This window comes from Podarcis raffonei, chromosome 13 (assembly GCF_027172205.1).
Source record: "Podarcis raffonei isolate rPodRaf1 chromosome 13, rPodRaf1.pri, whole genome shotgun sequence".
Lineage (NCBI taxonomy): Eukaryota > Metazoa > Chordata > Lepidosauria > Squamata > Lacertidae > Podarcis > Podarcis raffonei.
The window spans coordinates 22,940,955-22,968,255 of NC_070614.1; the positions used below are offsets into that span (position 1 = coordinate 22,940,955).

At 47.6% G+C, this 27,301-nt stretch overlaps 1 protein-coding gene across 3 annotated transcripts in view; it reads left to right on the plus strand.

Moving 5' to 3' along the window:
• Window positions 1–1,494: 1,494 nt before the first annotated feature.
• OSBPL7 (oxysterol binding protein like 7) overlaps window positions 1,495–27,301 on the plus strand; it is a 35,673-nt gene continuing 9,866 nt past the window's right edge. The window contains exons 1-15 of one of the 3 annotated variants that reach the window (XR_008327247.1): window positions 1,495–1,799; window positions 10,406–10,622; window positions 10,959–11,081; window positions 11,511–11,564; window positions 11,736–11,849; window positions 13,302–13,433; window positions 14,529–14,655; window positions 15,700–15,803; window positions 16,542–16,634; window positions 17,189–17,318; window positions 18,073–18,221; window positions 19,697–19,792; window positions 20,747–20,878; window positions 24,086–24,179; window positions 26,235–26,548. Coding sequence is in view for 2 of the 3 variants with exons in the window: in XM_053361288.1 (XP_053217263.1) it covers window positions 10,524–10,622; window positions 10,959–11,081; window positions 11,511–11,564; window positions 11,736–11,849; window positions 13,302–13,433; window positions 14,529–14,655; window positions 15,700–15,803; window positions 16,542–16,634; window positions 17,189–17,318; window positions 18,073–18,221; window positions 19,697–19,792; window positions 20,747–20,878; window positions 24,086–24,179; window positions 26,235–26,548 (1,761 nt within the window). In the remaining variant the exon portion in view is untranslated. Of the gene's footprint in view, window positions 1,800–1,909; window positions 2,007–10,405; window positions 10,623–10,958; window positions 11,082–11,510; window positions 11,565–11,735; window positions 11,850–13,301; window positions 13,434–14,528; window positions 14,656–15,699; window positions 15,804–16,541; window positions 16,635–17,188; window positions 17,319–18,072; window positions 18,222–19,696; window positions 19,793–20,746; window positions 20,879–24,085; window positions 24,180–26,234; window positions 26,549–27,301 lie in introns of those variants that run through there. The other 2 variants (XM_053361288.1, XM_053361289.1) reach the window with 2 other exon arrangements.

Below are 27,301 nucleotides of genomic sequence, written 5' to 3' on the forward strand. Positions count from 1 at the left end.
TCTCAGTGATTCCTCATATATTGTTTCATATTTGTCAGGCTTCCTCAACCTTGGCCCTCCAGATGTTTTGAGACTACAATTCCCATCATCCCTGATTACTGGTCCTGCTAACTAGGGATCATGGGAGTTGTAGGCCAAAAACATCTGGAGGGCCAAGGCTGAGGAAGCCTGATATATGTGATTGTTTCAGTGGTGGTGGATGTGGTTATCGTTTAGAGAAGCTTTGTAGGAAGTGACTCATAGATGGAATAAAATAAACAAATGACTACTAGCCTCCTCTTTCTCTTTAACAGCTTGTTTTTGTTGTAACTGACAGTCCTTTTGTGGTACTTTAAAGGCAGACAGATATATTGCATGGCACAAGCTATTGTGACCCAACCCGTTTTGTCGCACACAAACACGACTAAATATTTAAAAAACTGAGTAAATGCAAGAGGCATAAGCCTTTTATATATTTCAGGGCCATTTGGTCTCGCTGTTAATCTCCTGCACCCCAGAGATGTATATCTCTGTGAACTGAAGATCATCATTCCACGCACCTGACGACGGGGCCTTGCAGTTACAAAAGCATACATTACAACAAATCCATTCTTTAAGGGGCCGTTTGCAGCTTCTCTGTACTTGCACTGTTTGCTCCAGATACGATCTGATCCCCCAAGCCTCTTTCAGAAGCATCGGTAATTATTTAAGTAGGGATTTTCGGATTATATATATGGCCAGGGTTGAAAATGAAAGCAGTTTGCAGAGTATTTAACAGGAATAATTGCACACACGCAATCCAGGCGAAACTGAAGACTTCTGGTGGCGGCGGGATAATTTTTGCATAAATACAAATATAGAGATTTTTAAAACAACTCGGGGGGGGGCACCCCATCCTTGGCAGCTCAGTAGGTACTGAGCATGCTTAGTGAAAGAAGAACATTTAAGGAAGGGGGTGGACCAATCAATGGAGTATCTTGGAAGAAAGAATAATTGGTTCTGACCAGTAAGCTGTTCCGCAGTAGAATGGACTCCCTCAGGATGTTGTGGACTTTAAGTAGAGTTTGGATGGCCACCTGTCATGGATGTTTTGGTTGAGATTCCTGCATTGAAGAGGGTTGGACTGGATGTCCTCCAGGGTCCCTTCCAATTCTACAGTTCTGATTCTGTGGTTGGCCCCGAGTTACAAGAGCACTCCCGTTAGGACCTGAGGATAGGCTACTGCCTAGCTGTCAACTTTCAGATTTGAAAATAAGGGATCAGCAGCCTCACCTGTCCCGGGGACAGTCTACGGGATATCTGAAAATCCGGGATAGCAGCGGGAAGCAGCGGGAAACGGTGCTGGAATAAGGGAATTTCCCGCAAAAAAGGGAAAATTGACAGCTATGGGCTACTGCAACATTTTGTTGCAGCCGACAGGACTTCATGCCGTCACATCACTCACTCCGCTTGGCGCGGCTCCGCCCTGATGCTGCTGCAAACAGACCCCCAGTCCTAGTCGGGCAGATTTCCAAAGGAGAACTTCTCCCGTCGAGGGGCAACCACCCTGCACGGAGGCAGAAGACCAGCCGGCTTCCACCCGGTCCTCCAAGAGGCAGGGCGGCAGAGGCGAGCCAAAGCGCAGCCAAGCTGCAAAAGGTGGATTAACTCAAGAGCACCACCAGCGAGAGGGCTGGCTGCTTGCGACTTAGCTTGGCAGCTGCTTCCTGATTCCGGTTTGCAGCAGCAGCAGCAGCAACAAACAGCCGTTGCTGCAGGAATTGGAAAACGGAGAGTCCAGGGAGACGGGAGGCGAAAGCAAGCATCGCCTCTGCGCGCAGGTAGGCGGCTGATCAATAAAACCATCACTCTCTGCCCACCTCCTGCATCCCACTCTTGCCACGGGGCGGGGAGGGGGGGCACCTCCTTTGCACTGTGTGTAGTTGGGAGGGCAGGAAGGAGGAGGAAGCAGGGCGGGTTGCTCGGGACTTTGCCCTGTGGACTGGACAGATGGGGAGTGGAAAGGGAGCCTGCTCTTTCTATTTTTGGTAAGGCAAATGTTGCAGCCTGGCGAAGCGGGATTTCCTGGGACTGAGTGGGGCTGGAGGGTCAAGGCGGGTGGAAGTGTCAGGGAAAGAGAGACGCCGAGGAATTCCCCCCCCCCACCTTCAGAGGGGAGGACTGTGGACCTACGGCCGAGAAAGAGGTCAGGAAATTTCCTAGTGGGGAGGGAAATAGGAGTGGGGGTTTTTTGTTCTGTTTTGATGGACAGAAACAGCCTGATGGGAATGTGGTCCAGGGAACGCATTGGCGGAGGGGGCTGTTGTTTTTGTTTTTGGTTCTTGTTTTTATTATGTATTTTGCATAGTTTTATCTTGTATTTTTCTGCTGTGAACCGCCCTGGGAGCTGCGGAGGAAGGGCGGTATACAGATTTAATAAATAATATTAGTAATAGGTCTGGGAACTGTGGGATTTGGAGGGGATGTGATGGTTGCCTGAGGTGGGGGGAAGGTAAAGGCATTTGGGGAAGTGCGGCTTAAGGGACGGATGACAGATTGGCCCACAGAGAAAGTTTGTGCCCATTTCAAAGACATGTGAGGAGGAGAAAGGGGGATTTTGGTTTCAGGGAGAGATAAATAGGAGGGATTAGCTGGATTTTGACATCTATTATGCCTCGATAAAGAATCCAAAGGCTGGGGAATGTTGGTCTCTGGCTGAGAGTGTCATGGCATGATTTTTCTCCATGGCAAAGGTATAGGAGTGCTTGAAGTTTTGACTTGGGGAAGGGCCCCTGGGGGAACTGAGAGACTGTCAGGGGAAACTTGGGAGGGTCAGGTGAACTGTGCTCCACAGCATCAATAGATAGTGGATTATTCCACAGCACAGAGAAAAAATGTGAAGGGGAAGTGGGAGGGAAGAATTAATTGGAAAACTAACAGCTTGGTACAAAAGCAAGGGGTGCACAAAAGAAAGAGAAAAAGCGTAGAAATGCAGTCCTGGAAATAAACGTACCCAGAGGTTACTGAAGGGTTGGTTTGCATGTTTTTTTTTGTGTGTGTGTACTGTATGTTGATTACTGTACACATTGATGTTCTCACTTGATGATTGCAACATCCTGCAATGACTTGGGTCCACATTCACGCCATAGGTCTAGTGCAGGGGTCAGCAAACATTTTCAGCAGGGGGCCGGTCCACTGTCCCTCAGACCTTGTGGGGGGCCGGACTATATTTTGAAAGAAAGAAAAAAGAACGAGTTCCTATGCCCCACAAATTACCCAGAGATGCATTTTAAATAAAAGCACATGTTCTACTCATGTAAAAACACCAGGCAGGCCCCACAAATAACCCAGAGATGCATTTTAAATAAAAGGACACATTCTACTCATGTAAATACACACTGATTCCCGGACTGCCCGCGGGCCGGATTTAGAATGCGATTGGGCCGGATCCGGCCCCTGGGCCTTAGTTTGCCTACCCATGGTCTAGTGCACTATGACACCACTTTAGGCAGCCATGGCCTTCCCACAAAGAATTCTGGGAGCTGTAGTCCGTTAAGGGTGCTGAGACTCACAGAACTACAATTCTCAGAGTGACTTAACAATCAAATCGCTTTCCCCCGGAAACTCTGAGAATTGTAGCTATGGGAGAATAGGGGTCTCCCGACAACTTTCAGCACCCACAATTATTTGGGGGAAGCCACAACTGTTTAAAGTAGCATCATAGTGCTTTAAATATCTGGTGTGCATGTGGCACAGCATGGGCCTTCACAGACTGAATTTTTGTATTGTCTCTGACACAACTATTTGTGCTGGAGTGGCTCATTCAACATCAGCAATGAATTACAGAGCAATCAAACATTGTGCGCGCCTACTTTCAAGGACCAGATCCTGAATTTATGAATTATTTCCGTGGGAAAGCATTGCATTTGGGCAGTCGTTGGATGATCTGAAATTTATGTCTGTGGGGTAAGATCCGTGATGATGCATTCACACATCCGCACACCAGTCATCACTTGATGTTGCAGTCATCAGGTGATGCACATGCACATGTGTAAACCAGCTTTTATTTCCTTGCTGCACTAGAGTATTCAAATATTCCAGGATGCGTCTCCAACCTATGGAAGGAGATTCCTTGGGTCCCTCTTCTATTGCTGGAGTTTACAGTTTGATAATTCTTCCAAATGGATGCGACTTACAACAAAATGTCACTGTGTATTCCCGCCCCCGCCCCTAGCTCTCCAGCCAACAATTCCTTCTAAACAAGACATTCCACTATATCTGCTCCCCTCCCTATTCTGTCCCTGCTCTCCTATCTGCGCATGTGTGTACACACACACACACAAACCATCCCTTCTTAATGAACTCTAAGCTTGGTACGCCCAGTTCCTTCAGCCTTTCTTCATTTAGGCCCTTTCTCTTCTTCGTAGCTCTTTCTCTTTTCTTGACTCCTTTCCAACGTTGCCAATGTCACTCCTGAGCAGTGGTACTCAGAACTGAATGTGCTATTATTCTAAATGGAGCCTTGCCAGTTACCAAGTCCAGCAATTCTATTAACTTCCCAAGAACTGAGAACTATGCTTTTGTTGCTACAGCCTAAAAACGTCATTGGGCATTGTTTACAGTGTACCATCAGAAATCGGGGGCGGGTAACCACCAAACTTCCGGTTCCCGTTTACAGCTCCATTGTGGTGTTTGAGGGTCAAAGGGGGTGTCAGCCTTGGTGTCTAGAGAAGGAAACTAAGCTGATGAACGGCTGAGGCCTTGTAAAGGAAAAGTAACCCTGCTGTGTTTCCTCCGTCTCCACTTCTGACACTGATTGACAGCATAATCTTACTCAGAAGTAAGTTATATTGAATTCAGTTAGGCTTACTCACAGGTAAGTGGGGTTAGGCTTCCAGCCTTAGGCTGTGTATGCACTATACCAGGGGTGGCCAACTCCCAAGAGACTACGATCTACTCACAGAGTTGAAAACTGGCGGTGATCAACCCCCTTTTTGGGGGTTCAGGTCAAAGTTGTTGAGTTTTTTTTAGGAAGGAAGGCCCTGTTTTTTGGGGTTAAGGGCTTTTTTTAGGGGAGCCAAAGTTGCTGAGCTTCTTTGGGGGGAGCCAGTGATCTACCTGTGATCTACCACAGACATCCAGTGATCTACCAATAGATCATGATCTACCTGTTGGACGTGCCTGCACTATACCCTTAAAGCACATTCAAAGCGCATTTCCCCCTCAAAGAATTCTGGGTACTGTAGTTTGTAGGATTGCTGGGACTTGTAACCCTGTGAGGGGTAAACTACAGTGCCCAGAATTCTTTGGTGGAAAGAACATGCTTTAAAGGTGTAGTGTGTTTACGCAGCCTTACTTTGGAACCTCGGGAAACCACTTATTTAGCTATGGAAAAAGTTCATGTTTGTTTTAGTTAAGTCATGTGCAGATCAGCATTTAAGAAATGTAAAGTATTACCCATGGAATTTTAATTGTAGCTATTGTTGCAGCTGCTGCAAATGCCCTCAGTATAAGAGGTGTTGCCACCCCATTATCCTTTATTAATATCCTGGCTTTTTCAGTTCCTCCCTTGGTTTCATTTTGGTGTCACCTGCTTGCTAAAAGCTCTGTAATGTTGTCTAACTGGGCCATTTAAGTGCTGCTCATGATTGACATAGGTGCCCTGCTCTAAAGAACCAGACCTATTGAGTTAGATCTGTCAGTGGCTGCTGACTGTACCTATTTATAATACTTTTATGCCTCCTTTCTGGAAACCACCAAGGCAATGTCCAGAAAATCAGAATATGAGAACAACATAGTAAGAAACATGAGAATACAGTGCTATTTAAGGATGTGCAACGCAAGCCTAACCGTGGCTGCTCTACATCTGTGTCCAATGGGGCTTACTCCCAGGAAAGTAGGGTTAGGATTACAGCCTTGAAAGGCCAAATGTATCACCCTAGAGCCTAAACAAACAAAATAAACAAAAGCCCCAGAGCCAGGAAGCAGGGTTCATCGGTTTATATGGACAAACAGGGCATAGCTACTTTACCCTAACCCTACATCACGGGGAGGTTGTGTAGATAAAATGTAGGGAGGTAATCCACTTTGAGCTTTTGGGAAGAAACAAATAAATAAATGGTCTTTGCGCGGGTCTTATAAGACCTTCCTTACGTTCTGCCCGTCCGCGGCATGTCACCCTGATATATCCAGTTGCAACTCCACACACCTTTTTTTATATGCCGGCCTGTAACAAGAAGCTGCTGTTTATTAAGCCGAAACCTATTTTTAACACCCAAGGCAGGTGATGCGATGTGAGTGGTTGGAACTGACAGATGGCAGGCCGCTTGGAAGCCTTTAAAAGCGGCTGTCCCCTGAATAGGGCTTCCCCAATGCAGGTCCTTGGCACTCTTTACGTAGCCGTTCTGGTTGTTGTTCGTGCAGGTTCCAAAAACCTGAGTCATGTCATATATATAATATATATATGAGAATGAAAAGCATGGACTCAATCGAGTGGGGAGGTCTCTGTTCCAGTCTGAAATGAGCAAGTCGAAATGAGTGGGAAGAGCCACTACTGTTCTCCTGAGTTGTTCCCGTTCACTTCAACAGGGTGAGCTTCGGCTAGAAACCAGTGGAGAAGGAAACAAAATCCATAATGTAGAGACCTATGTCAGGGCTTTCTAAACTACGAATTCACTATCCTGGGTGAATTTGCTGCGCTCTTTCTGGCTGCTCCATCATAACTATGCTGTAGTAAAAGGGGCCAGGGGTCTTGCTTTCCCTCAGCACCGGCTAGTGGCCCAACTGTGTCTCTTATCTGAACAGGGATAGCCTAACCTATGTCGTCTATGCTCTGGTGACCTCTAGGTTAGATTACTGCAATGTGTTTTACGTGGGTCTGCCTCTGAAGACTGTTTGGAAACTTCGGCTGGTGCGGAATTCAGCAGCCAAGTTTCTCACCGGGGCAAGACGCTTTGAGCATATAGCACCAATCCTGGCCTGACTGCCAATTTGTTTCTGCTGGTTTTGACCTATGAAAACCTTAAATAGCTCAGGATCACAATGCCTCAAGGAGCGCCTCAGTCTCTGTGATCATCATTTGAGGCCCTTCTTCATTTCCGACCCACCCCCTGCGAGATTTCTGGAGGGTGGCAACACGAGACTGGGCCTTTTCTTTCTTTTTTTCTTTTTAAAACTTTATTCTAAAACCGAAAAAGAATTACAAACATTTGAGACTGGGCCTTTTCTTGGGTGGCTCCCCGATTCTGGAATGCTCTTCCCGAAGAGACTTTCCTGGCACCATCGTTAATATATCTTTAGGTGCTGGGCAAAAACTTGCCTTTCTAACCAGGCCTTTTGGGCTTCACTATCTGTGGCCTTTCAGAAGTAGGTGGGACGTTTTTAATGTATCTTCCCTTGCCGCTTGGTTTTCATGTATCTGTGTGGGTTTTTCTGATTTTTGTTTGATTGGTTATCATTCGCTTTGGGCTGCATTGAGCAAGATAAAGCGATTAACAAATATAATAAACAATAATAATAATTCAGAGGTCTGTCAGGTATACAGAGAGAGAATGTAAGAATTCAGAGCCCAGGGTCCTTTCCATCAGGGGTGGGAAACCCCAGGCTCTGTGTGTTTGTGTGTGTGTAATGTGGCCCTTCAGGCCTCTTCACCTGGCCCTTGGGATTCTGCCCAGGCCACACCACCTTTCCCCAGGCACGCCCCTCCCCAGACTTCCATTCTCCCTTAGCCTGGCTGGAATGTGTTCATGAATTGTGAAGGTGCCTCTGGCTTGTTTGAATGGAGGATGGAGAGATTGGATGGAGGTGCATAGCAATCTCTGACTTTTGCATGTCTGGACTGTATCCATTTCCCAGAAAGGTAGAAATTAAATCCCTTGTTCCATTTACATTTGCTCTCCTGTCCTCACCCAACCGCTGGCATGTGGCTTTAGGAGATTGCCCATGAGGGGTGTGGCTCTCAGACCAAAGAACATTTTCCATCCCCGGGTTAGAACCTGGACAGCACACAGAACACCTTGTCAGCTTTCTCCACTACCTTGGGATAGATTTAGTTCTATACCTGTGGCTGTGCATGCAATTAGCATATGCAAATATTATGTAAATTGGGGGGGGGTGTGCTTTAGTCCTTTTCAGGTAGTGTTGTGAGGAGCCGCTCTCAGGAAACCTCAGATTTTGTGCTAAGCGAGAGACTCTCTTTTCTTCATGCAAACACAATTACGCAAATCAATTCAACATGTTTGCAAACGGGCTTCGTTTTGCATTGACTCTGCTCAGCGTGTTCAGATCCAGATTGTTGCTGAGACTGGGGCATTTTTTGTTTTTTTTCCAGTAGTTGCTAAATTTGGAGGTTTGGGGCGAGGCACAGTATATATAGTGACAGAAGGAGAATGAGAAATGGGTGAGTGGCAGCTGTGTTTATGTGGCTGCAGACTGGGGGGGCGGGAGGAATATGACCAGCTACAAGGGAGGATAACTTTTGGTGGGGGGTTGGAAGGGGAGGGAAATTTTTCCCTAACACCTCGTCTTATTTGGTTATTTATTTGCTTATTAAATTTCTATCCTGACATTCCTCCCCAAGGAGCTCAGTCTGGCAAATTATAAAACAGCAAAATGCGATGAATATACGCAGGTCATGATTGGTTGAACAAGGTGGGATGTGGAGGGGAGATTGAGAATAATAATAATAATAATAATAATAGTAATAATAATAATAATAATAATAATAATAATAATAATAATAATAAATTATTTATATCTCACCCATCTGGCTGGGTTTTCCCAGCCACTATTGGCGGCTCTTAACAGAATATTAAAAACATGATAAAATACCAAACATTAAAAGCTTCCCTAAACAGGACTGCCTTCAGAAGTCTTCTAAAAGTCAGATAGTTTATTAAGCCCATTTAATGAGTCAAGTTCACAGCAGTGGTAAGTTTTGAACTGTGAGTTTCCTGGCACTTTCCCCTTGCAGCTCATCTCAGTCCAGCAAACACAATCGGTGTGTAAAATCTGATTTTTGTAGGCACGGATTTGCTGCTCAGAGTGTAACCAGCTACCCAGATATACACATTTAGGCTCTCCATAGAGATCCCCATTGGCTGGCCCAGGTCACGTCCACACCACATATGGCTTACCACAAATAATCCTGGGAGCTTTAGTTTTTTAAGGTTGCTCCCAGGATTCTTTGAGGGAAGCCTGTGCTTTAAGTATGCTCTAAACCAAGGCGGGTCCAACGTCTCGGAACAAGTGGGCCGCAGGAGTACTTTGACACAGAACCCTGTCCGAGCGAGTGATGTAAGGCACACATTTCTTTTTCTTGCAAGTATTTCCCATTGATTTCTGTGGGGCTTGCATCTAGTTAGACTTGCCTAGGAGCAGGCTGCAAAGGGAGAACCTGTTTGCCAAGGGAGGAGAGATGGAAAATAGGTGCAGGTGAACAGTTTATCCAAAGCAGCAGCTGCAGCCGCTCAAAGAGTCTTGTGGGACAAGCAGGTGAGATTGATAAAAGGGTTAGCTGCAGAGATGACGTTCTGGAAGCCAGGCTCATCATAGAAAGGAGGTGGCGTCCAGCTAATGAGAGGATTGTGGGAAATCAGTCACAGCAATGGATTATAACCTCTCTCCTTTAAAATATATTTCTCCCCTCTGTCCTTCTCCTTTCCTGAGTGTGTCTTGGTCTAGGGTTTGTTTGCTAAATCCTGCAACTGGGGGAGGAGGAAGATGCTATTTCTGTTTAGTTATTGTTTGCTGATAAGAGTTAATTTTATTGTGTCCTATTCTAATAGATTATTGAATATTACTTTATTTTATATAAGTCGTTTCATTTTAAAGCTATGCTTTATTATGACTTTTTGTGTTACAAGATACTTTGTTGTATATTTTGTTGCTGCAAACCACCGTGTGTATAGTACAGTGGTACCTCGGGTTACAGATGCTTCAGGTTATAGACTCCGCTAATGCAGAAATAGTACCTCGGGTTAAGAACTTTGCTTCAGTATGAGAACAGAAATTGCACGGTGGCAGCAGGAGGCTCCATTAGCTAAAGTGGTACCTCAGGTTAAGAACAGTTTCAGGTTACGAACAGACCTCCAGAACGAATTATGTTCTTAACCCGAGGTACCACTGTAATAGAGAAAGGCAGTATACAAATTAAAAGTGAAATGAAATGAAGGGAAGAAAGTTCACATTTTGCAACCAATCAAACATAGAAATGCAGAAATGAAAGAACATCCAAACTCACGTTTTATTTCCCAAAACGAAAGAACGAGTAGTTGTTTGGAAATGTAATCATTTGTTGTCTTCTTTTCATCCAAGATAATGGTTGTTTTGTTGGTCTTCCTCGCTTTTTAAAAGCGTTCCTCTGTGGAAATCCCCGGTTCTCTCTGCTTTTCCTTGTGCTGAACTGTAATAAGGATGTTGAGCCTTGTTTTTTGGTCTGTCTTCTCAGCTGCCCTTCTGAATGTGATGCTCAGGAAAGGAGGGCAAGGTTCTGACCGAGAGCGGCATCTCTGACCCTTCCTTGCCATCCAGAGAGGGCATTGGCCAAAGAGACGGACTGCACAGGAATGGGTAGCCATGAGAAGGACCCATCTTCTCCCAAGAGGGCTCCGCCCCCCTCTCGCTCCAACAGCACTGTGTCTTCCAAGCACAGCATTGCTCGGCAGGTGAGATGTCTCCCCTCTGACCAAGAGCGGGTAGCCTGAGACCCTCAGATGTTGTTGATCTCCCAACACCCATCATCCCTGTCCATTGGCCATACTGGCTGGGCTGGTGGGAGCTGCCGGCCACTCCTGGAGAACCGCATAAACAATCTACACGCATCCCAGAGGTTGGTGGGAGGGGCATTCAGGTCAGTGGGTGTGGCCTAAAGGTTAACCAGTGGGTATGTCCTTTAATCAAAGCCTTTGGACTGCAGTGTAAAACTTCAACCAGTTTTCCCTCTGGGAGAACACCCTATCCCTTCTGTCTAATGTTGTTGTTTTTTTAAAAAAATATTCTAGGGTTCCGAAAGCTGGGAGGTGGTGGATGAGCTGCGGATCCAGAGCGGGGTCATTCAGGAGCCAGAGAGGCAGGAAGGCTACCTGTTGAAGAAGCGGAAATGGCCCCTGAAGGGCTGGCACAAGGTGAGAGATTTGAGAGCCCCGTGTGTGTATTGGGAGTTGCTGGTTGCGGGTGCGGTTCATACTCCTGTTCTAGTGTGATGCCAGACTTCCTGTGGTTCTAAACTGTGGTCCCTTCCAGGCCTTTGAAATGTAGGTTCAATCAACCTGGGACCAGAGTGGATCCCTTGCAGCTTCCAGTGCTGTAGGAAAACCAATGTGTCAAACTAACTCATCCCACATTCACAATAACTCACGTGAACCCCGTAAGATTCATTCCTATGTAGGCCACATCTTCTGCTCAATCTCCTGTTCCTCTCACGGTTCTCTGGACTGGGGCAAAGGGTATATGTGTGAAAAGGGTGGATATTTTTCTTGTGTCTCAGATGGTTTTTTGACCACACAGATATTTGTGACTTCTTTCTTTTCTTTCTCCCCTTCTCTTTCTCAAAGCGCTATTTTGTTTTGGAAGATGGGATTTTGAAATATGCCACCACACGCCAAGATGTGAGTACAGGGTAGGGAGCCTGGGATGCCTGGGTTTCGATGAGGTGGGGACTCACGGGAATCTAAGAGCAGAAGTGGCCAAAGGGGGACGTCAGAGATCAATGAGATTCGTAGGGCAGAGCTCAAAGGGCTGGGTCAGTATTCATTTCACCATTTCACCCTCCCTCCCAGGTCTTGAAGGGGAAGCTTCACGGCTCTGTTGACGTCCGCCTGTCTGTCATGTCGGTCAACAAGAAGGCGCAGCGCGTAGATCTGGACACAGAAGAGAACATATATCATCTCAAGGTAAGGCGTGCAAAAGAGGAACCTCATGCAGGTTGCGGGGTTGTGGTTGTGGTAACAGGACAGGATGGGACAGAAAAGCATAAGGAACTGAAATGGGAAAAAGGCAAAAGATTTATACGGTCTGAAGAGAAACCAGATGGAAAACTGGAAAAGGAAGACTGGGTGAGTGAATGGGAAAGGTCAAATGCCAAGCCATCATTTAGCCTTGAGGAGGTTGTTGGGCCTCAATTTGCCGAGTCCGGGAAATGGGAGCGTTAGCCTGAGGATGCGAAAGCTGAAAGTCCTGATCTGGCAAATGACACCTGAAAGGAAGTTTCAGTTTGTTTGCCTGCTTTTCTGGATGAACAAAGGTTTACAGGGAAACAAGCTAACAGTACGCAGCATAGTAATATGTAAAGTGGTACCTTGGAAGTCGAACGGAATCCGTTACGGAAGTCTGTTTGACTTCCAAAACGTTTGGAAACCAAGGTGCGGCTTCCGATTGGCTGCAGGAAATTCCTGCAGCCAATCGGAAGCCGCAGGAGCCATGTTGGACGTTCAGGTTCCAAAGAAGGTTCGCAAACCGGAACACTCTCTTCTGGGTTTGCGGTGTTCGGGAGCCAAAATGTTTGACTCGCAAGGCATTCGATAGGCACTGTGTATCAGCTAGGGTTGGAAAGCTCTGCATGAGTGTAACTGCATTTGTAGTTCTTGGGGTCAGGGTAGCATGTAAAAAAGAGATTGCTTGTCCTGTTGGTTTGGCTTGCGTTGTTGCTCTGGGTTCAAATCCAAGCTAATGCATGAACACCAGGGCCCATAACCAGGAGGATTCTGTGGGCATGTAGAGTGTGGGGAAAGGTTTCTCCCCAGCTATGGCAAAACAGGCTAGGTGGACATCCTTTGCCATTCACTGCAATTAGCTTTCAGCGCACGTTTTCCTAGCAGTTCCTAAAACATGCAGGAAGCTGAACATGGTATATATCAGTGGTGTCATCAGATCGTTTTGCTACAAGCTTGGAGCCCTCGTTTGCAGACTTTCACGATGCTTTGATTGTGAACCGGATTGTTTTGTGGATTCTGTAGTCCGAGTGGAACAATGCTGACAAGGTCTTTGTCTACGTTTGCCTTTAAAAAGAAAAAAAGGGGGGGAAGCTTTAATTATTACACTACATAATTCTTTGTTATGTTGAAAAATTGTTACGTATTTAAAAACCTAATAAAAAGATCTGAAAAGAAATCTAGGCAGCTTTAATTTGTAGGAGAACAAGCATCTTGCTCTCCTCAATAATGAAAACTGAGATATTTTGAATCCGATGGCTGCAAATCTCCATGGTTTAGGTTGAGGATCAGCTGCGCTCAGGACCCTATCAGCTCTTGGGTTCAGATTTCAGACATCAGTGTAAACCTCTACTTGGACAGGTATCTTAATTCCCACCGCCCACCTTTGTGCTCCTAACGGTTCATTCCTTCTAGATTAAATCCCAGGAACTCTTCAATAACTGGGTGGCCAAGCTCTGCTCACACCGCCAAGTGCAGAAGTTGGATGCCTCCCAAAGGCAGTACCTGACAAGTAGCCATGGTGGAAGAGCCTCGCATCCTACACAGGTGAGTTGGTGGAAAGGGTGGGGGGAAAGAACTTTTTGTGTTGCGCAAGATGGATGGGAAGGGCCATGCACATGGAATGATGGTGGGGTGAATGGACAGGGGACTCCAGTGTCCCTCCTTGGTTCTTTCCCCTTAGTCATATGCAGGAAGAAGAGACTTGGGGCCCGGACTCCAGATGCCTTCTTTATTACACATTCATGACAGTTTGTGCACATGATGGCATCAGCGGGTTACACGTAGATCCTGCTTTCAATGCTGTTTGTACCTGCAACAGTTTTGGGGCAGACACACCACTTCGTTTCCAATCGGTGCACGTCTTGTAACTTCCTGCTGAAATCCTGTCATTTTTCAAATGAAAGGAATGTTACAGCAGTCTTTTTTTGTGCCACTTTTGTTGTGCTACAGCGCAAGAGCTGCCCACTGGAGGGCAATAATGCTGTATCATTCTGGAAGGATGCACTATTTTTGTATCAGTGGCATATTGCTGAATAGACCTGCCAAAAAAAACCCAAACCAGTCTGGAGGGGCCCTTACATAGCTCTGGCAGAAAAGAGTTGCTTTATAGGCCAAAGTTAAGCTTTGGTGGTTCCCGTGGAAATGTTAAGTACATCTAGCAAATACATTTGTAACGTTCAGCTGCTAAATTGCGTCGGCTGTGTGTATAACTGAATTTGTACATCTCCAGATGTTGTTGTACATCTCCAGCTTCCAATACTAGCTAGCCATACTGCTTGAGGCCTATGGGAGTTGAGAGTCCAATAACATCTCAAAGGTTATAGGTTCCCTACCCCAGAGGATGACCACTATACTAAAGAGCTGCGAGTTCTCCAACACCACGTTATGTGTCTTTGTAAAAGAGTTTAAAGTATTGGCACTTAGCTGGTTTCACCTCTTGATTTATAGAGAAAAGGGGTGTTGAAATCCTAAAATGACTTTGCCTCTGCTGTTCAGCTTTGTGCCCGGGTCCCAGGGAGAGCTTCCTGGTGAACAAGAGGCTAAAAGCTCACAGCTGTGGCCTGCAAAATGGACACGCCTCCCACAATCCTTTGCTCTTAGCTTCCGTTCGGCCCACATCTTCTTGCCTCCTTCCTGCAGGCCTGCAGCTCACGGCACCGCATTCTGATGTCCGAGAGTGCCCCTGCCTTGTCTTCCCTGGCCGGCCCCCGAGACAAGGTGAATTCTTGGCTGAGCGACAGCAAAGGCCTGGACAGGTGCTCAGCAGGTGAGATGGGATCTTCTTACCGCTTGCCTGGAACAAGTACCCTTTCGCCTTCCACCATTCCCAGCTCCCTCTCCTCTGCTCTTCCAAGCCAGGCACTCTTTCTGAAGCACTGTCGCTTCTTGGCATCTGCATTTGCTGCTGCTGGTGAACCCTTTCCTATTCCATTGATCTCTGTCTCCTTCTAGCACCTTTCCAGTAAGAAGGCTTTTCCCTGGGGGGAGGGTCAGCAGATCAGAAGTGGGCTAAGTAGTGGGAGGGGGACGGGAATCAGTGGCCGTTATAAGCCAGAATGAAGGGGCAGCCTGTGGGTCAGAGAGTCTGTGCATGCTGTAGTTCTTTGTGGGAATTTGGCTTCCAAACTATGCTCAAAGTGCAAGCCACCCACCCAATGTCTCCACAGCAGGGGTCAGCAAACTTTTTTGGGAGGGGGCCGGTTCACCATCCCCCAGACCTTGTGGTGGGCCGGACTGCATGCACACACACACACACACATGGCGGAGGGGGCTTCTCTCTCCCCCAGCCCCTCCCCTCCCCCTGCCTACCTATGGTGCTGCCGGCGCAAGGGTGGGCTGGCTCCGGAGAGGCGCTGCCCAAAATGGTGCTCAGCGAGCTCAGTCCAGCCCCCTTCCTCCTCTACGCAGGGCAGGGAGAAGCCAGGAGGAGGGAGGGAGGAGGCGCCGTGGTGTGTGAGAGGGAGAGAGGAAATGGCACCCCAAAAAAATGGCGGTGCAGAAAAAAAATTAACGAACAGGATCCATACGATCCACGGACCGTCAGCAGGCCGGATCCTGAGGGCAAATCGGTCGGATCTGACCTGCGGACTGTAGTTTGCCGACTTCTGCTCTACAGTGCTGCCATGATATAGTATGCGCTGTCTTCCAAATGCTCACTGACCAAAGAACCGATGTACTCAACAGACAGGAAGTCCCCCCTCCTGACTCCCTGGCCTGTTTCTGCCGTGTTAAATCTGCAGACATCGCCCATGCGTGCTCTTTCCGAGTGCAAAATTTTCACACGCGTAACGTTTGGTTTCTTTTTCCTCAGAACTCTCTGAATGTCAGGGGAAACTTCAAGAGCTCAACCGGATGCTGCAGAGTTTGGAGACCCTGCACCGCATTCCATCTGCTCCCCTCATCTCCAATAGTCAGGTATGTAGAGCGGCGATGGCAACAAGTCATCCTCACCTGAGGCCCTTCTTCATGTGCCTCCTCCACGAGAGGTCCAGAGGGTGGCAGCCTGAGAACAGGGCCTTTTCTGCAGTGGCTCCCCACTTGTGGAATGCTCTCTCCAGGGAAGCTCTCCTGGTGCCTTCATTACATATCTTTAGGCGCCAGGCAAAAACATTCCACTTCTCCCAGACCTTTGGCTGTTTAAACAATCTATGGCCTTTTAAACTGTGTGCGTTTTTTAATTGCTTTTGTTTGTTATCATATTATGTATTTTTGTGTTTCTATATTGTAAGCCGTCCTGTGGAATAATAGAATTGTAGATTCTGTTATTTGGGTTGTTGGGTTGTTGTTTTCATTTCAATTATATATTTTGTGGTTTTATATTTTGATTTTGTGCTGTGAACCGCCCTGAGTCCTCCGGGTATAGAGCATAATAATAATAATAATAATAATAATAATAATAATAATAATAGATTTGTAAGGTATCCCAAAGGGCATCTAGCCCAACCCCCTACAGTGCAGTTGCCACTGGCTCTGGAGTTGCTTTCTTGCCATTTCAGTAATGTAGAAACCATGGGCTTAGAACAGATTTGCATGGTTATGTACCCACTCGTACAACATCTGCCAAATTGAGGAATTCCTGCTTTGAGTTCTCTGACACTGAATAAACTTTCGATGGCAGCTGTGGCAGGAGACTCTTTCTTGATTTTTTTACAGACCTCAGCGGGCACGGAGAGACCCAGGAAAGGGAAAAGATCCACTCGCATCTGGTGCACTCAGAGTTTTGCAAAAGATGACACGATAGGCAGGGTGAGCTGGCTTGGGACTGGGGGTGTCTGTTCTGATATGGCAGTGATGGCCAAACTTGGCCCTTCAGCTGTTTTGGGACTACAATTCATATCATCCCTGACCGCTGGTCCTGTTAGCTAGGGATTATGGGAGTTGTAGTCCCAAAAACAGCTGGAGGGCCAAGATTGGCCATCACTGTGATATGGGGTGTGTGAGAGGGTTTGTGTCTAGCTTAGAAAGTGGAGGGTGGCATTTTGCATTGTCTTGCTGTTATTGAGAGAGCAATCCGTTTCTGGGACAGAGGAGAAAGGCCTTTTAAGCAGTGCTTTTAAAATGTTTAGGTGTACTCTCATTTTGACTCAAGAAAATCACCACTTTATAGTTCATATTGGGGAAAATAAATACAGTAAGTGGACAAAAGTACAGAGATTTACAAAATGTTTGGGGTATGCGTACCCCTGCATCCCTGCAGGGGAAAAAAAGCACTGCTTTTAAGTAATATGGAAGGGGAGAGGGTGCGATTGGGGAAATGTTCTACTTGGGTGTCTAAACCAGAAGTGTTTTGTCGCCTGCAGGTGGGGCGCCTGCATGGCTCTGTACCCAACCTTTCAAGATATTTGGAATCCTGTCAGAACCAAGCCATCTTTAGCGTCCCTCCGGAATACAGCCAGCTGCAGAGAAGTTTCTGGATTTTAGCTCAGAAAGGTCAGCTTGTGGCAGGTGTTGGCTATTGTTGTTCGCAACGCTCAGGAATGACAGTCCTACTTTACCTATATTTGTTATTTTTGTTGTGGGTGGAGAGGGATGTGCTGATTTCGAAGGTCGACAGAGAGCAGGAGCCTGAGAGAGATTGGAAGGAAAGATTGTTTTATGGGCTTGTTCCTTTTTGGGGGGGTTAATTCCCCCCATTTCCACAACCTATTCTTTGCTGCGATAAATCACAGTGTTGTGACTGAAGCAACCCAGATTCTGTACAAAGGAAAGCTGGATTTTGTGTCCTGCATAAATCGCAGAAATGTTCTTGTTTTACATAAGTAGTTCAGCTTCTGCAGAACAAGATGAGTGTATCTATGGGCTACTTTTAAAATGAGGCTGCATTTTAAATTGCATTTTAACCTGTATTTTAAATTGGTTTTTTTCTGTTCCTATTATGTTTTTACTGTAATTTTACTAGTATTAGCTGCCTGAGCCCGGCTTTGGCCGGGGAGGGCGGGGTATATATATATATGCCTTGTTTGCCAATTCTGCTCACGCACTTCGTTCCACTTTTTGAGTTTTCATTGGGTGTTATATACATTTGTTTTCAAATTGGTCAAGATGGCCTTAAGGGCTAGAAACTTGAGCTCCTTCCTTTAAAAACAAAAGTTGATCATTCCAAGGATTCCGGAGTCCTTGCCGAATGCCTGGTTCCTTATGAGTGATGGGATCTGCTTTGAAATGTGCTTTCCTCCTCTGCCAGTTCATGGCTCCCTCAGCAGCGTGCTGGCCGTGCTGACGGCGGAGCGAGACCGTCTCCAAGAACTGCAGCGGACGCTCGATCTGCAACGCTCCACTATGTATTCCGCACAAGGTGGTCGTGGGGGTGGCATCGGCATGGCAGCAGCCGGGGTAAGGCTCCTCCCACTGTCCTCTGGTAGGCTCGCCAATTGCTGGTTTTAAAACTTTGCTGGTATAGAATTATTACTACTTTTTTTAAAAAAAATATGTTAGATGCTTATACCCAAAAAACAACAACCCAACATATGCAGAATACTGCAGCATTGGCACAGAAGAGCTCAATCAGTGTACAGTACCGTATTTTTTGCTCCATAAGATGCAATTTTTCCCTCCTAAAAAGTAAGGGGAAATGTGTGTGCGTCTTATGGAGCGAATGCAGGCGGGAGGCAGGCGGGAAAAGCCCCCAAGAGCCACACATACGCTCCATGCGGCTCTTGCGGGCTTTTCCACGAGGTGGGGGAAGAGCAGCCTGTCACTGAGCGGTTGTCCTTCTCCTACCTCATAGAAAAGCCCACAAGAGCCACGCTCCTTTTCACGAGCCACATGGAGCATGTGTGCAGCTCTTGGGGGCTTTTCTCCCTCCTGGGGAAAAGCCTGCAAGTGCCACACACACGCTCCACGCGGCTCAAGAAAGGGAGTGCCGAGCAGAGCCTGAGATGCATACAGGCTCTGCTCAGCATTCCCTTTAAAAAAAATTTTTTCTTGCACTCCCCCTCTAAAAACTAGGTGCGTCATATGGTCAGGTACGTCTTGTGGAGCAAAAAATACGGAATATATAAAGTCAAGAGCATGAACTTAATTTCAGGCAGGTAAAGGGAGTCTGACTGTCTCTGCCCCCATTTCTTCAGGTGGCTTTGGGCACACATGCACCCCAACCCTTCTGGGGGAATGCAAACCTTGACCAAAAGAAGTTTTCCATCTTTGATTTAAGTACATGTCCAAGTCAGAGAGAATATGGGGCTCCACAGATGTCTGTTTTTGGTTGTGCATTCATGATAGATTTGGGCTCACGGTGGTATTGGGGCAGGTATAAGCGGTCCCGTTTTCAATGCAAACATTTTGGGGCAGGCATACTGCTTTTGTTTCCAATCTGTGCATGCTGAAGCCCTGTCAAATAGTGCACCACAAACATGCCGCTTAATTTATTTAATTTTTGCCTCACTTTTGTTGCGCTAGATTGCAAGAGTGCCCTTCCAAATGACAATGACATGATAAAATTCGCGGCCCCCAAATGCGTCAGTGGAGCCTGTATAAGCCCCACCCCTGTTCTGTCTTCTTTCAGGTCCAAAAAGACCCACGCATTGGCGATTGCACGTCAATAGGACACACCTAAAATGGTCGCCACCTGTAGATAATAGATATTACTATTATTGCATCAATGACATGTTGCAGGATACACCGACAAAAACAAACAAACCCCAGTCTGGAGGGGTTCCATATCTTTCTGGTGGTTTTGAGTGCTGGTACCTCATGTTTGAGAAATTTAAGCATTGCCTGGTCTATGATGCTCTACATGGCAATTTCTTTATCTACATTCCGCGGCCCTCTCTAAATTCCTCCTTTTCCCCCTCCTGGCTTCTCTGCAGACACTGGACAATATGGATTGTATACGCCGTTTCCATTCTCTCTCCATCTCCTCGGACACAACCCTGGACTCCTTTGCCTCATTTAACCCTGATGAGGTAAGCTGTCCTTTTTTTTACAGCGGAGAAAATGTGTGCCGCTACATGCTAGCTGGGGCTGATAGGAGTCTTAGTCCAAAACGACTGGAGGGCACCAGGTTGGCAAAGGCTGCTGCAGGCTCTTAACCTGATCAGAGAGTATTGCAGAGAGCTCCAGGCAAACCCAGAGATGAACTGAGCAGCCATATTCCATCCTGTTTTGAGTTTCACTAGTGACCGGTCATAGATCTGTTCCGTTGTGTTGTGTGTAACTTTTTGGAAAGAAAAAAAAGCCTGCATTTAAACTGTATGCAATTCATGTGCGGATGAGCCTTTGGAGTCCAATTTGGAAGCAAGTTCAGGAGTGATGGATTGGGCAAAATAAACAGACCAAACAAACTCCTGAGTCCCTAAGGCAGGCTGATCCCTTCCAAACCACTACAAGCCATTACTTACAGAGGTTGTGACTCTGGCCATTAGGCTGGATGTTAGATTTTAAAAAAGGACTATAGAGAGATTCATGGAAGGTGAGGTTCATCCACAGCTATTGGCAGTGATAGCCAGAGGCGCTCTACTTTCAGGTTAAGGGATGTGGGTGGTGCTGTGGTCTAAACCACTGAGCCTCTTGGGCTTGCCGATCAGAAGGTTGGCGGTTCGAATCCCTGTGACAGGGTGAGCTCCTGTTGCTCTGTCCCAGCTCCTGCCAACCTAGCAGTTTGAAAGCATGCCAGTGCAAGTAGATAAATAGATACTGCTATGGTGGGAAGGTAAACGGTGTTTCTGTGCACTCTGGTTTCCGTCATGGTGTCCCGTTGTGCCAGAAGCGGCTTAGTCATTCTGGCCACATGACGCAGAAAGCTCTCTGTGGACAAATGCCGGCTCCCTCGGCCTAAAAGTGAGATGAGCGCTGCAACCCCATAGTCGTCTTTGACTGGCTGCCTTGACAACATTTTTTTTTCTTTCTCTGCCCTCTAGCCGGATGCCCTGTTGGTTAAAGGTCAGGAGCAGCAACTCTCCAATCGCAGCATCGTGTCTCTCTCCGACTCGCACACGGAGTTCTTCGATGCCTGCGAGGTTTTCCTGTCGGCCAGCTCATCTGAGAACGAGGTTGGTGGATATAGCCATTTCTGGGGGGGAGTCTTTAAAACAGGAACCTGTGGCTCACTAGTTGTTCCCGGGCTACAGCTTCCATCATCTGGAGGTACACGGGTTCCTCATATAAATAAACAAAATGATTGTGGTAATTGAGAGCAAATGGTCGAAACCCATCATTTATGGTGACACACATCAACAGGTGAAATTATAGCTGATCCCAGCATAATTTTCCCTGCTGCAGATTAATTTCAAGGTGTTCTTACAGGCCATTAGGAGAGAGTGGAAACCCACCCTTTAGCGCTCAATCAGAGCAAATGTCAGTTTGGGGTTTCCGCAGGTGGACGTTTGCTTTGGTTGAGCGCTAAAGAGCGGGTTTTGCAGGGAAAGCTCTGGAGCATAAAAAATGCTTGGACACAGAGCTTTAAAGAGCAGGCTGCGCCTGGAAAAAGTGAAGGAAAGGTAAGTGTGAATACGGTCAGTGTCTCTACCTGCTGATGCCTGAAAAAATAACTAGCAACCTTTAAATAAGACTTCCAGCTTCCTGCTGTGGGAAATGGCTGCCTCCCACAATAATTCGGATTGTAATTTGGTTTTTGTGTGTGCTTTTTTCCTTGATTTGGATTATGATTGGATTTGATTTGTTATTAATTACCGTATTTTTCGCCCTATAAGACGCACTTTTCCCCCTCCAAAAATGAAGGGAAAATGTGTGTGCGTCTTATGGGGCAAACGCAGGCTCCTTGGCTTCAGCGATAGCAACGCGAAGCCTCCGAAGCCTGCGCTCCGGAGGCTTTGCGTTGCTTCCGCTGAAGCCAGGAGAGTCTGCTCTTTGAGGCTGGTGGTGGGGAAAGCAGCGCTTCCCCATTGGCCAGCCCCAGAGATTGGGGGGCAGGAGGAAGGTGAGTGACGCCTTCCCGCTACTCTCCAACCCGGGTTGGAGGCTGGCAGTGGGGAAAGCAGCGCTTCCCCCATCGCCAGCCCCAGAGATTGGGGGGCAGCGGGAAGGCGTGCGATGCCTTCCTGCTACTCTCCAACCCTCCTGTGGGCTTTTGCGGGAGATGGGGGAATTCCCCCACTTCCCGCAAAAGCAGGCAAAAGCCGTGCGCTCTTTAATGGGGCTCCGCGGCTTCTGCTGGCTTTTCTAGGAGGTGGGGCAATTCCCCCACCTCGTAGAAAAGCCCGTAGGAGCCGCACAGCCTTTAAAGAGTGCGCCGCTCTTGGGGGCTTTTCCCCGAGGAGGGAGAAGGGACTGACTGGCCGAGTCCGTCCCTTCTCCCTCCTGTGGGCTTTTGCGGGAGATGGGGGAATTCCCCCACCTCCCGCAAAAGCCGCGCGCTCTTTAAAGGGGCTCCGCGGCTTCTGCTGGCTTTTCTAGGAGGTGGGGGCTTTGAAGAGCGCGCCGCTCTTGGGGGCTTTTCCCCGAGGAGGGAGAAGGGACTGACTGGCCGTTTCAGTCCCTTCTCCCTCCTGGTCGAAAAGCCCGTAGGAGTCGCGCACAGCTCCTGTAGGCTTTTGCGGGAGGTGGGGGAATTCCGCCACCTCCCGCAAAAGCAGGGAGAAGGTCTTGGAGTAGCGCACAGGCTGCATGCAGCCTGTCCGCTGCTCCCAGAGCTGCGGGGGGGAAATCATATTTTTTTCCTTGATTTCCCCCCCCCTGAAAACTAGGTGCGTCCTATGGGCCGGTGCGTCCAATAGGGCGAAAAATACGGTAGATGCTTTTAATGGAAAACTAATAAAAAATATTTTAAAAAAGAAAAAATAACCAGCAACCACAAGAAAATGCTCAATAATGTTGCCCAATTAACTTTCTGCACATCTGAGCTCATATTCTTATAAACAACTGTTGGTGAGTGATTCATTTTTTAAAAGATAGGCCTTGGCAGCATTTCTTTTTTAAAAAGTAGTGGGAATGGTAAATAAATTGCAATTAGATTTTAATCTAGGTTTTCAGGGTATGATATTGTGTCACACGCTCCATATCTGTGTAAGATTTTTTGTGTTTTTTTTTAAAAAAATAGAATTACATTTTTGTTGCTGTGTCTTCACTGTCGTCTTTTTCTCTCTCTCTCTCATCCTTTTGTGAATTAGCCAGCAGCAAAGCCACTCCCCCCTGCCTAGCAGCTGCTGTCCCCCCCCCCCAAATCCACCCCAGTGGCCTATTCCCACCCCAGCGCCTCGTATACATCTGGCCAGATCTTTTATGTTCAGTCTCTTTCTCTTCGCTTCCTCTTCCTAGTAGAAGGTCCAGGCTTAGTCCAGTTCTACAATGTGTTCTCTTAGGCCTCTCCTCCTGCTGCTGCTGCTGCTTTTCTACCACCTTTTCTCTTTCGGACACAACTCTAGGTGCCTGCTTCAAATTGAGAGACTCAGGAGCACTATGGTATTGAATTTCACAATCCCCTGCTTGCATGCAGCTCTTCCCATGAGTCTTGAAGGCATCTGAGGAGATGGCTGGACTTTTCCAACTTGCTGTTCCTTTGATGTCCAAGGCCTCAACTCGTGGCTTCTTCTTTTGATTGCTTCAAAGAGTTCTGTGTCACAGCCCTTACCGTCTCTGCAATGTGGACCTGGAGGATCCTGTGAAATCTTTCTCTCATCTTTGTCCTCTGTCTCTCCTTCTATCCTACACTTCACGGGAGAAGCAGCCTTTGCTTCCCACATATCCTCTCTGGCTTCCAGGTTCAGTCATTTTGCTGGGGATGAATTTCAGGGCCAAATTTTCACTATAGGGCCAAAAGTACATAAGGCTCAGGGACTTCCCAGCAGCCTCTTCCTTTAAAGTGAGGAACCTTTGTTCCTCCAGGTGTTGCTGGACTACAATTCCCATCAGCCCCATCAAGCCTGGGATGATGGGAGTTGTAGTACAGCAACATCTGGAGGGACAAAGGCTCACCACTCCTGCTTTGAAACTTGATTGGGAAGGAGAATGGAGATTGCGCTGACTAAATCTGTGCTGTCAGTCCACCCTGACGCCATTTTCCAAAAGCATCCCTGTTGGATTTTTGCTGGGCCTTTTTATATAAGATCCGCCTCCGTCCACCTTGCCCACACAGGAAAGTTGCATTGGATTCCATGCCCCTTGCCTAAGTCCTAGCCTTTTGTCCTGCCTCTGATTCCATTTAAACTCAACACAGCCACCTCCTCCTCCTCCCCGTCATTCCTCTTTCCTGGCAAGCCCACCACTTCCCTTGGCCTGTGTAACCTCTGTTGCTCCTCCAGGCCACAGACGACGAGTCCTGCATCAGCGAGGTGACTAACAGCATCTTGGAGGAAGCCACAGACATGGCGGGAGGACCAGGGCGTTGTCTCAAAGGTACTTGTTCCTGGAGGTGATCAGGGTGGGTGTGCTTGCAGAGGAGGAGCTACAGAACAGAGCTAGGGGAGGGGATCAATCAGGGGCAGGGAACCTGTGGACTACAACTCCCATCATCCTCGACAAATGTCCTTGCTCGTTGGGGCTGATGGGAGTTGTAGGCGAACAACATCTGGAGGGCACTAAAGAACAAGGAGCTGGAGGTAATCCATCCTTTCTATAAATGTCGCCTGCCGTCCCCGAGTATATGCCAACCTCCCAGAGCAAGTTATACAAAATAGTAATAGCACAAGAGCTGGAATAGGCACCAAGGGGGGGGGGAACCATTCACATAACAAATGATTGACATTTTGGATTTCACTTCCACAGGGGTGTGGGGCTGTGGAGAGCAACATTCCTAGGGGATAACTGGGAGCAGGGTGGGGTGATGCTAGAATTGGGTGGAGCCAGAGCTGAAAGTGTGTGGGACCCCTTTTCTTCCCCTGCCCCAGCCCCAGCCCCATTTCTTGCTTTCTTTTTCTCAGCCACCGCTTTCTCTCTCCCTCCCTCTTCCTCCACAACCCGTGGGTTGCTAAGGGTGGGTGGGGAGCGCACACAGATCCCTCTTGCCTGAGGTCTGATCTGATCAGTAGCAGAGGGAGCTTCCTCCCCCTGCTTCTTTTCCCATTGCTCCGCCCATTTTGACTCTCCCTTCCCTTCCCAGCACCCTAATTTGTCCCCATCTTGCCTTCCTCCTTCCCTGTCATGCTCCTTCCCACTGTCACAAAGCAAGTCAGGGGGCTGCAATCTTCCCACTCCTGCACTATCACAAGGTGTGGCATTAGCTGCTAGGTTAAGTAAAGGTAAAGGGACCCCTGACCATTAGGTCCAGTCATGGCCGACTCTTGGGTTGCGGTGCTCATCTCGCTTTATTGGCCGAGGGAGCCGGCGTACAGCTTCCGGGTCATGTGGCCAGCATGACTAAGCCGCTTCTGACAAACCAGAGCAGCGCACGGAAATACTGTTTACCTTCCTGCCGGAGTGGTACCTATTTATCTACTTGCACTTTGACATGCTTTCGAACTGCTAGGTTGGCAGGAGCAGGGACCAAGCAACGGGAGCTCACCCCGTCATGGGGATTCGAACCACCGACCTTCTGATCGGCAAGTCCTAGGCTCTGTGGTTTAACCCACAGCGCCACCCGCGTCCCTTAGCTGCTAGGTTAGATGGCTTTAAAAGCGAAAGAACAAACCCCTGGAGGATTTGTGTGTGTTTGTCTATCCCTAACTGTTATCCACTTAGTGGAGCTTCCATATTCAGAGCTTCTATACTTCTGAATATCAGAAGCTGGCATTCAGCACAGCAAGGAAAAAGTATTGCATCCTTAGCCTTCCTGGGACCTTCATAGAAGCATCTGACTGACCGCTGCTGGAAACAAAATGCTAGACATTTAATATTTTTGAAATTTTTATTTATCTTAGCAGCAACATCTAGTTCAGTAACACAACAGTAAAGAAAGACAATGCAATTGAATTCAAATTAAACACACACAAATACAAATTTGGGTCATGTAGTTCACAAGCGCTCTTTGTGCGGAAATTGTGTATAAAATGGGCCATGTTCGGCTTCTTTGCAGGGAGTGGGGGGCGGCCCTCAGAGTTTGGGGCTGTGCTTCTTGTAACATAGAAGCCTCATACACCCACGTCATGGGCAAACTAGACAGAGGCGGAATATCTAAAGTCCCTGCCTGGAGGAGACTGATTTCTGGCTCCTAATCTCAAGTGCGCAGGAAGAGGTGGTGGAAGCACCGCGATGAGTCAGACAAGGAGGAGGCAAGCTCTTTGTCACGAATCACTGCAGAGACAAAACTGGGTTTTTGAATTCAGGTTTGCAAAACAGGGTGTTTCCTGGCTCTGAAGAGATTAAATGTCCCGAAGCAGGGGTTTCGTACTCCGAAGAGCAACAACAGTAAATACGTTTCTTCAGCCATCCCCGGGTCTTGCCTCTCAGTTTCACAGCCAGGCGTAGGGTTTCTTTTAAGACCTGACAGGAGCTGCTTCTGTCCCCTCGCTACAGGCCCAGGCGCCATGCCCTGTGTTGGGGACACCTCTGATTTGAGCCTCAGCCTGCCAGTGCCTCTCCCTTTGTACCTCCCCGGGCCGGGTCCTGGGATCATCCGACGGAACTGCCTCCCGGCCTCCCATGTCCACGCCAGCGACGTCAGCGTCTGGAACATCCTCCGCAACAACATCGGCAAGGATCTCTCCAAGGTCTCCATGCCGGTTCAGCTGAACGAGCCCCTCAACACGCTGCAGCGCCTCTGTGAAGAACTTGAGTACAGTGCCCTGCTGGATGCGGCCAGCCGCAACCTGGACCCCTGTGAAAGACTGGTATTTGGCCTCGCCCTCTTTATCGCCTTAACCAGGCCGCCATCTTGGAACAGGGGTTGTGTTGGTCAGGCGAGAAGGTCATCCGTGTGTGGGTGACCAGCTCTTGGTGGAAAAAAAGAGAGTTGGAGATCACATTCCAGGCAGGCCAAATATAAAAGGCTTCAAGGCAGGCGCAAATCGGGGGCAGCGACAGGTGTGGCCCAGGGAGAGTCCTGAGGGCCAGATCGAAGGCCTGCATTTGGCCTCTGGGCCTGAGGTTCTTTTATCCCTTTGGCCTGAATCTTCTTACTTGGCCTGAGATTGAACCCATCCCCTTTGGAAAGGCAAAGTCTGCAGTGAGATTGGCAGAACATCGTTGTCCTTTCCCTTTGGGGGGGGCGGGACTTATTATTATTTTTAAAGAATTTATTTATTTATTTATTTAGACAAAATAATAATCATAAATAAATAAGAATAAAAATGTGCACCCCACCACCGAGACCGTTCCACTATAACTTTCCAACCTCCCAAAATTTCAACACCTCTTGCGATGGTTTGACCCCTTTACATTGTAACAGTACAAATCCTACAAACACCTTCCACATCTCCTCAAAATAATTTCTCCTGCATATTTGCCGTCTTACCTTAATGGCACATGTTAATTTGTCATTAATAGCTATATCCCACACCTCTCTATACCACTCTTCCATTTTAAATTCTGCTTGCCCCTGCCTAGCTATCATAATTTGCGCAGCTGTCGATAAATTTGTGAGT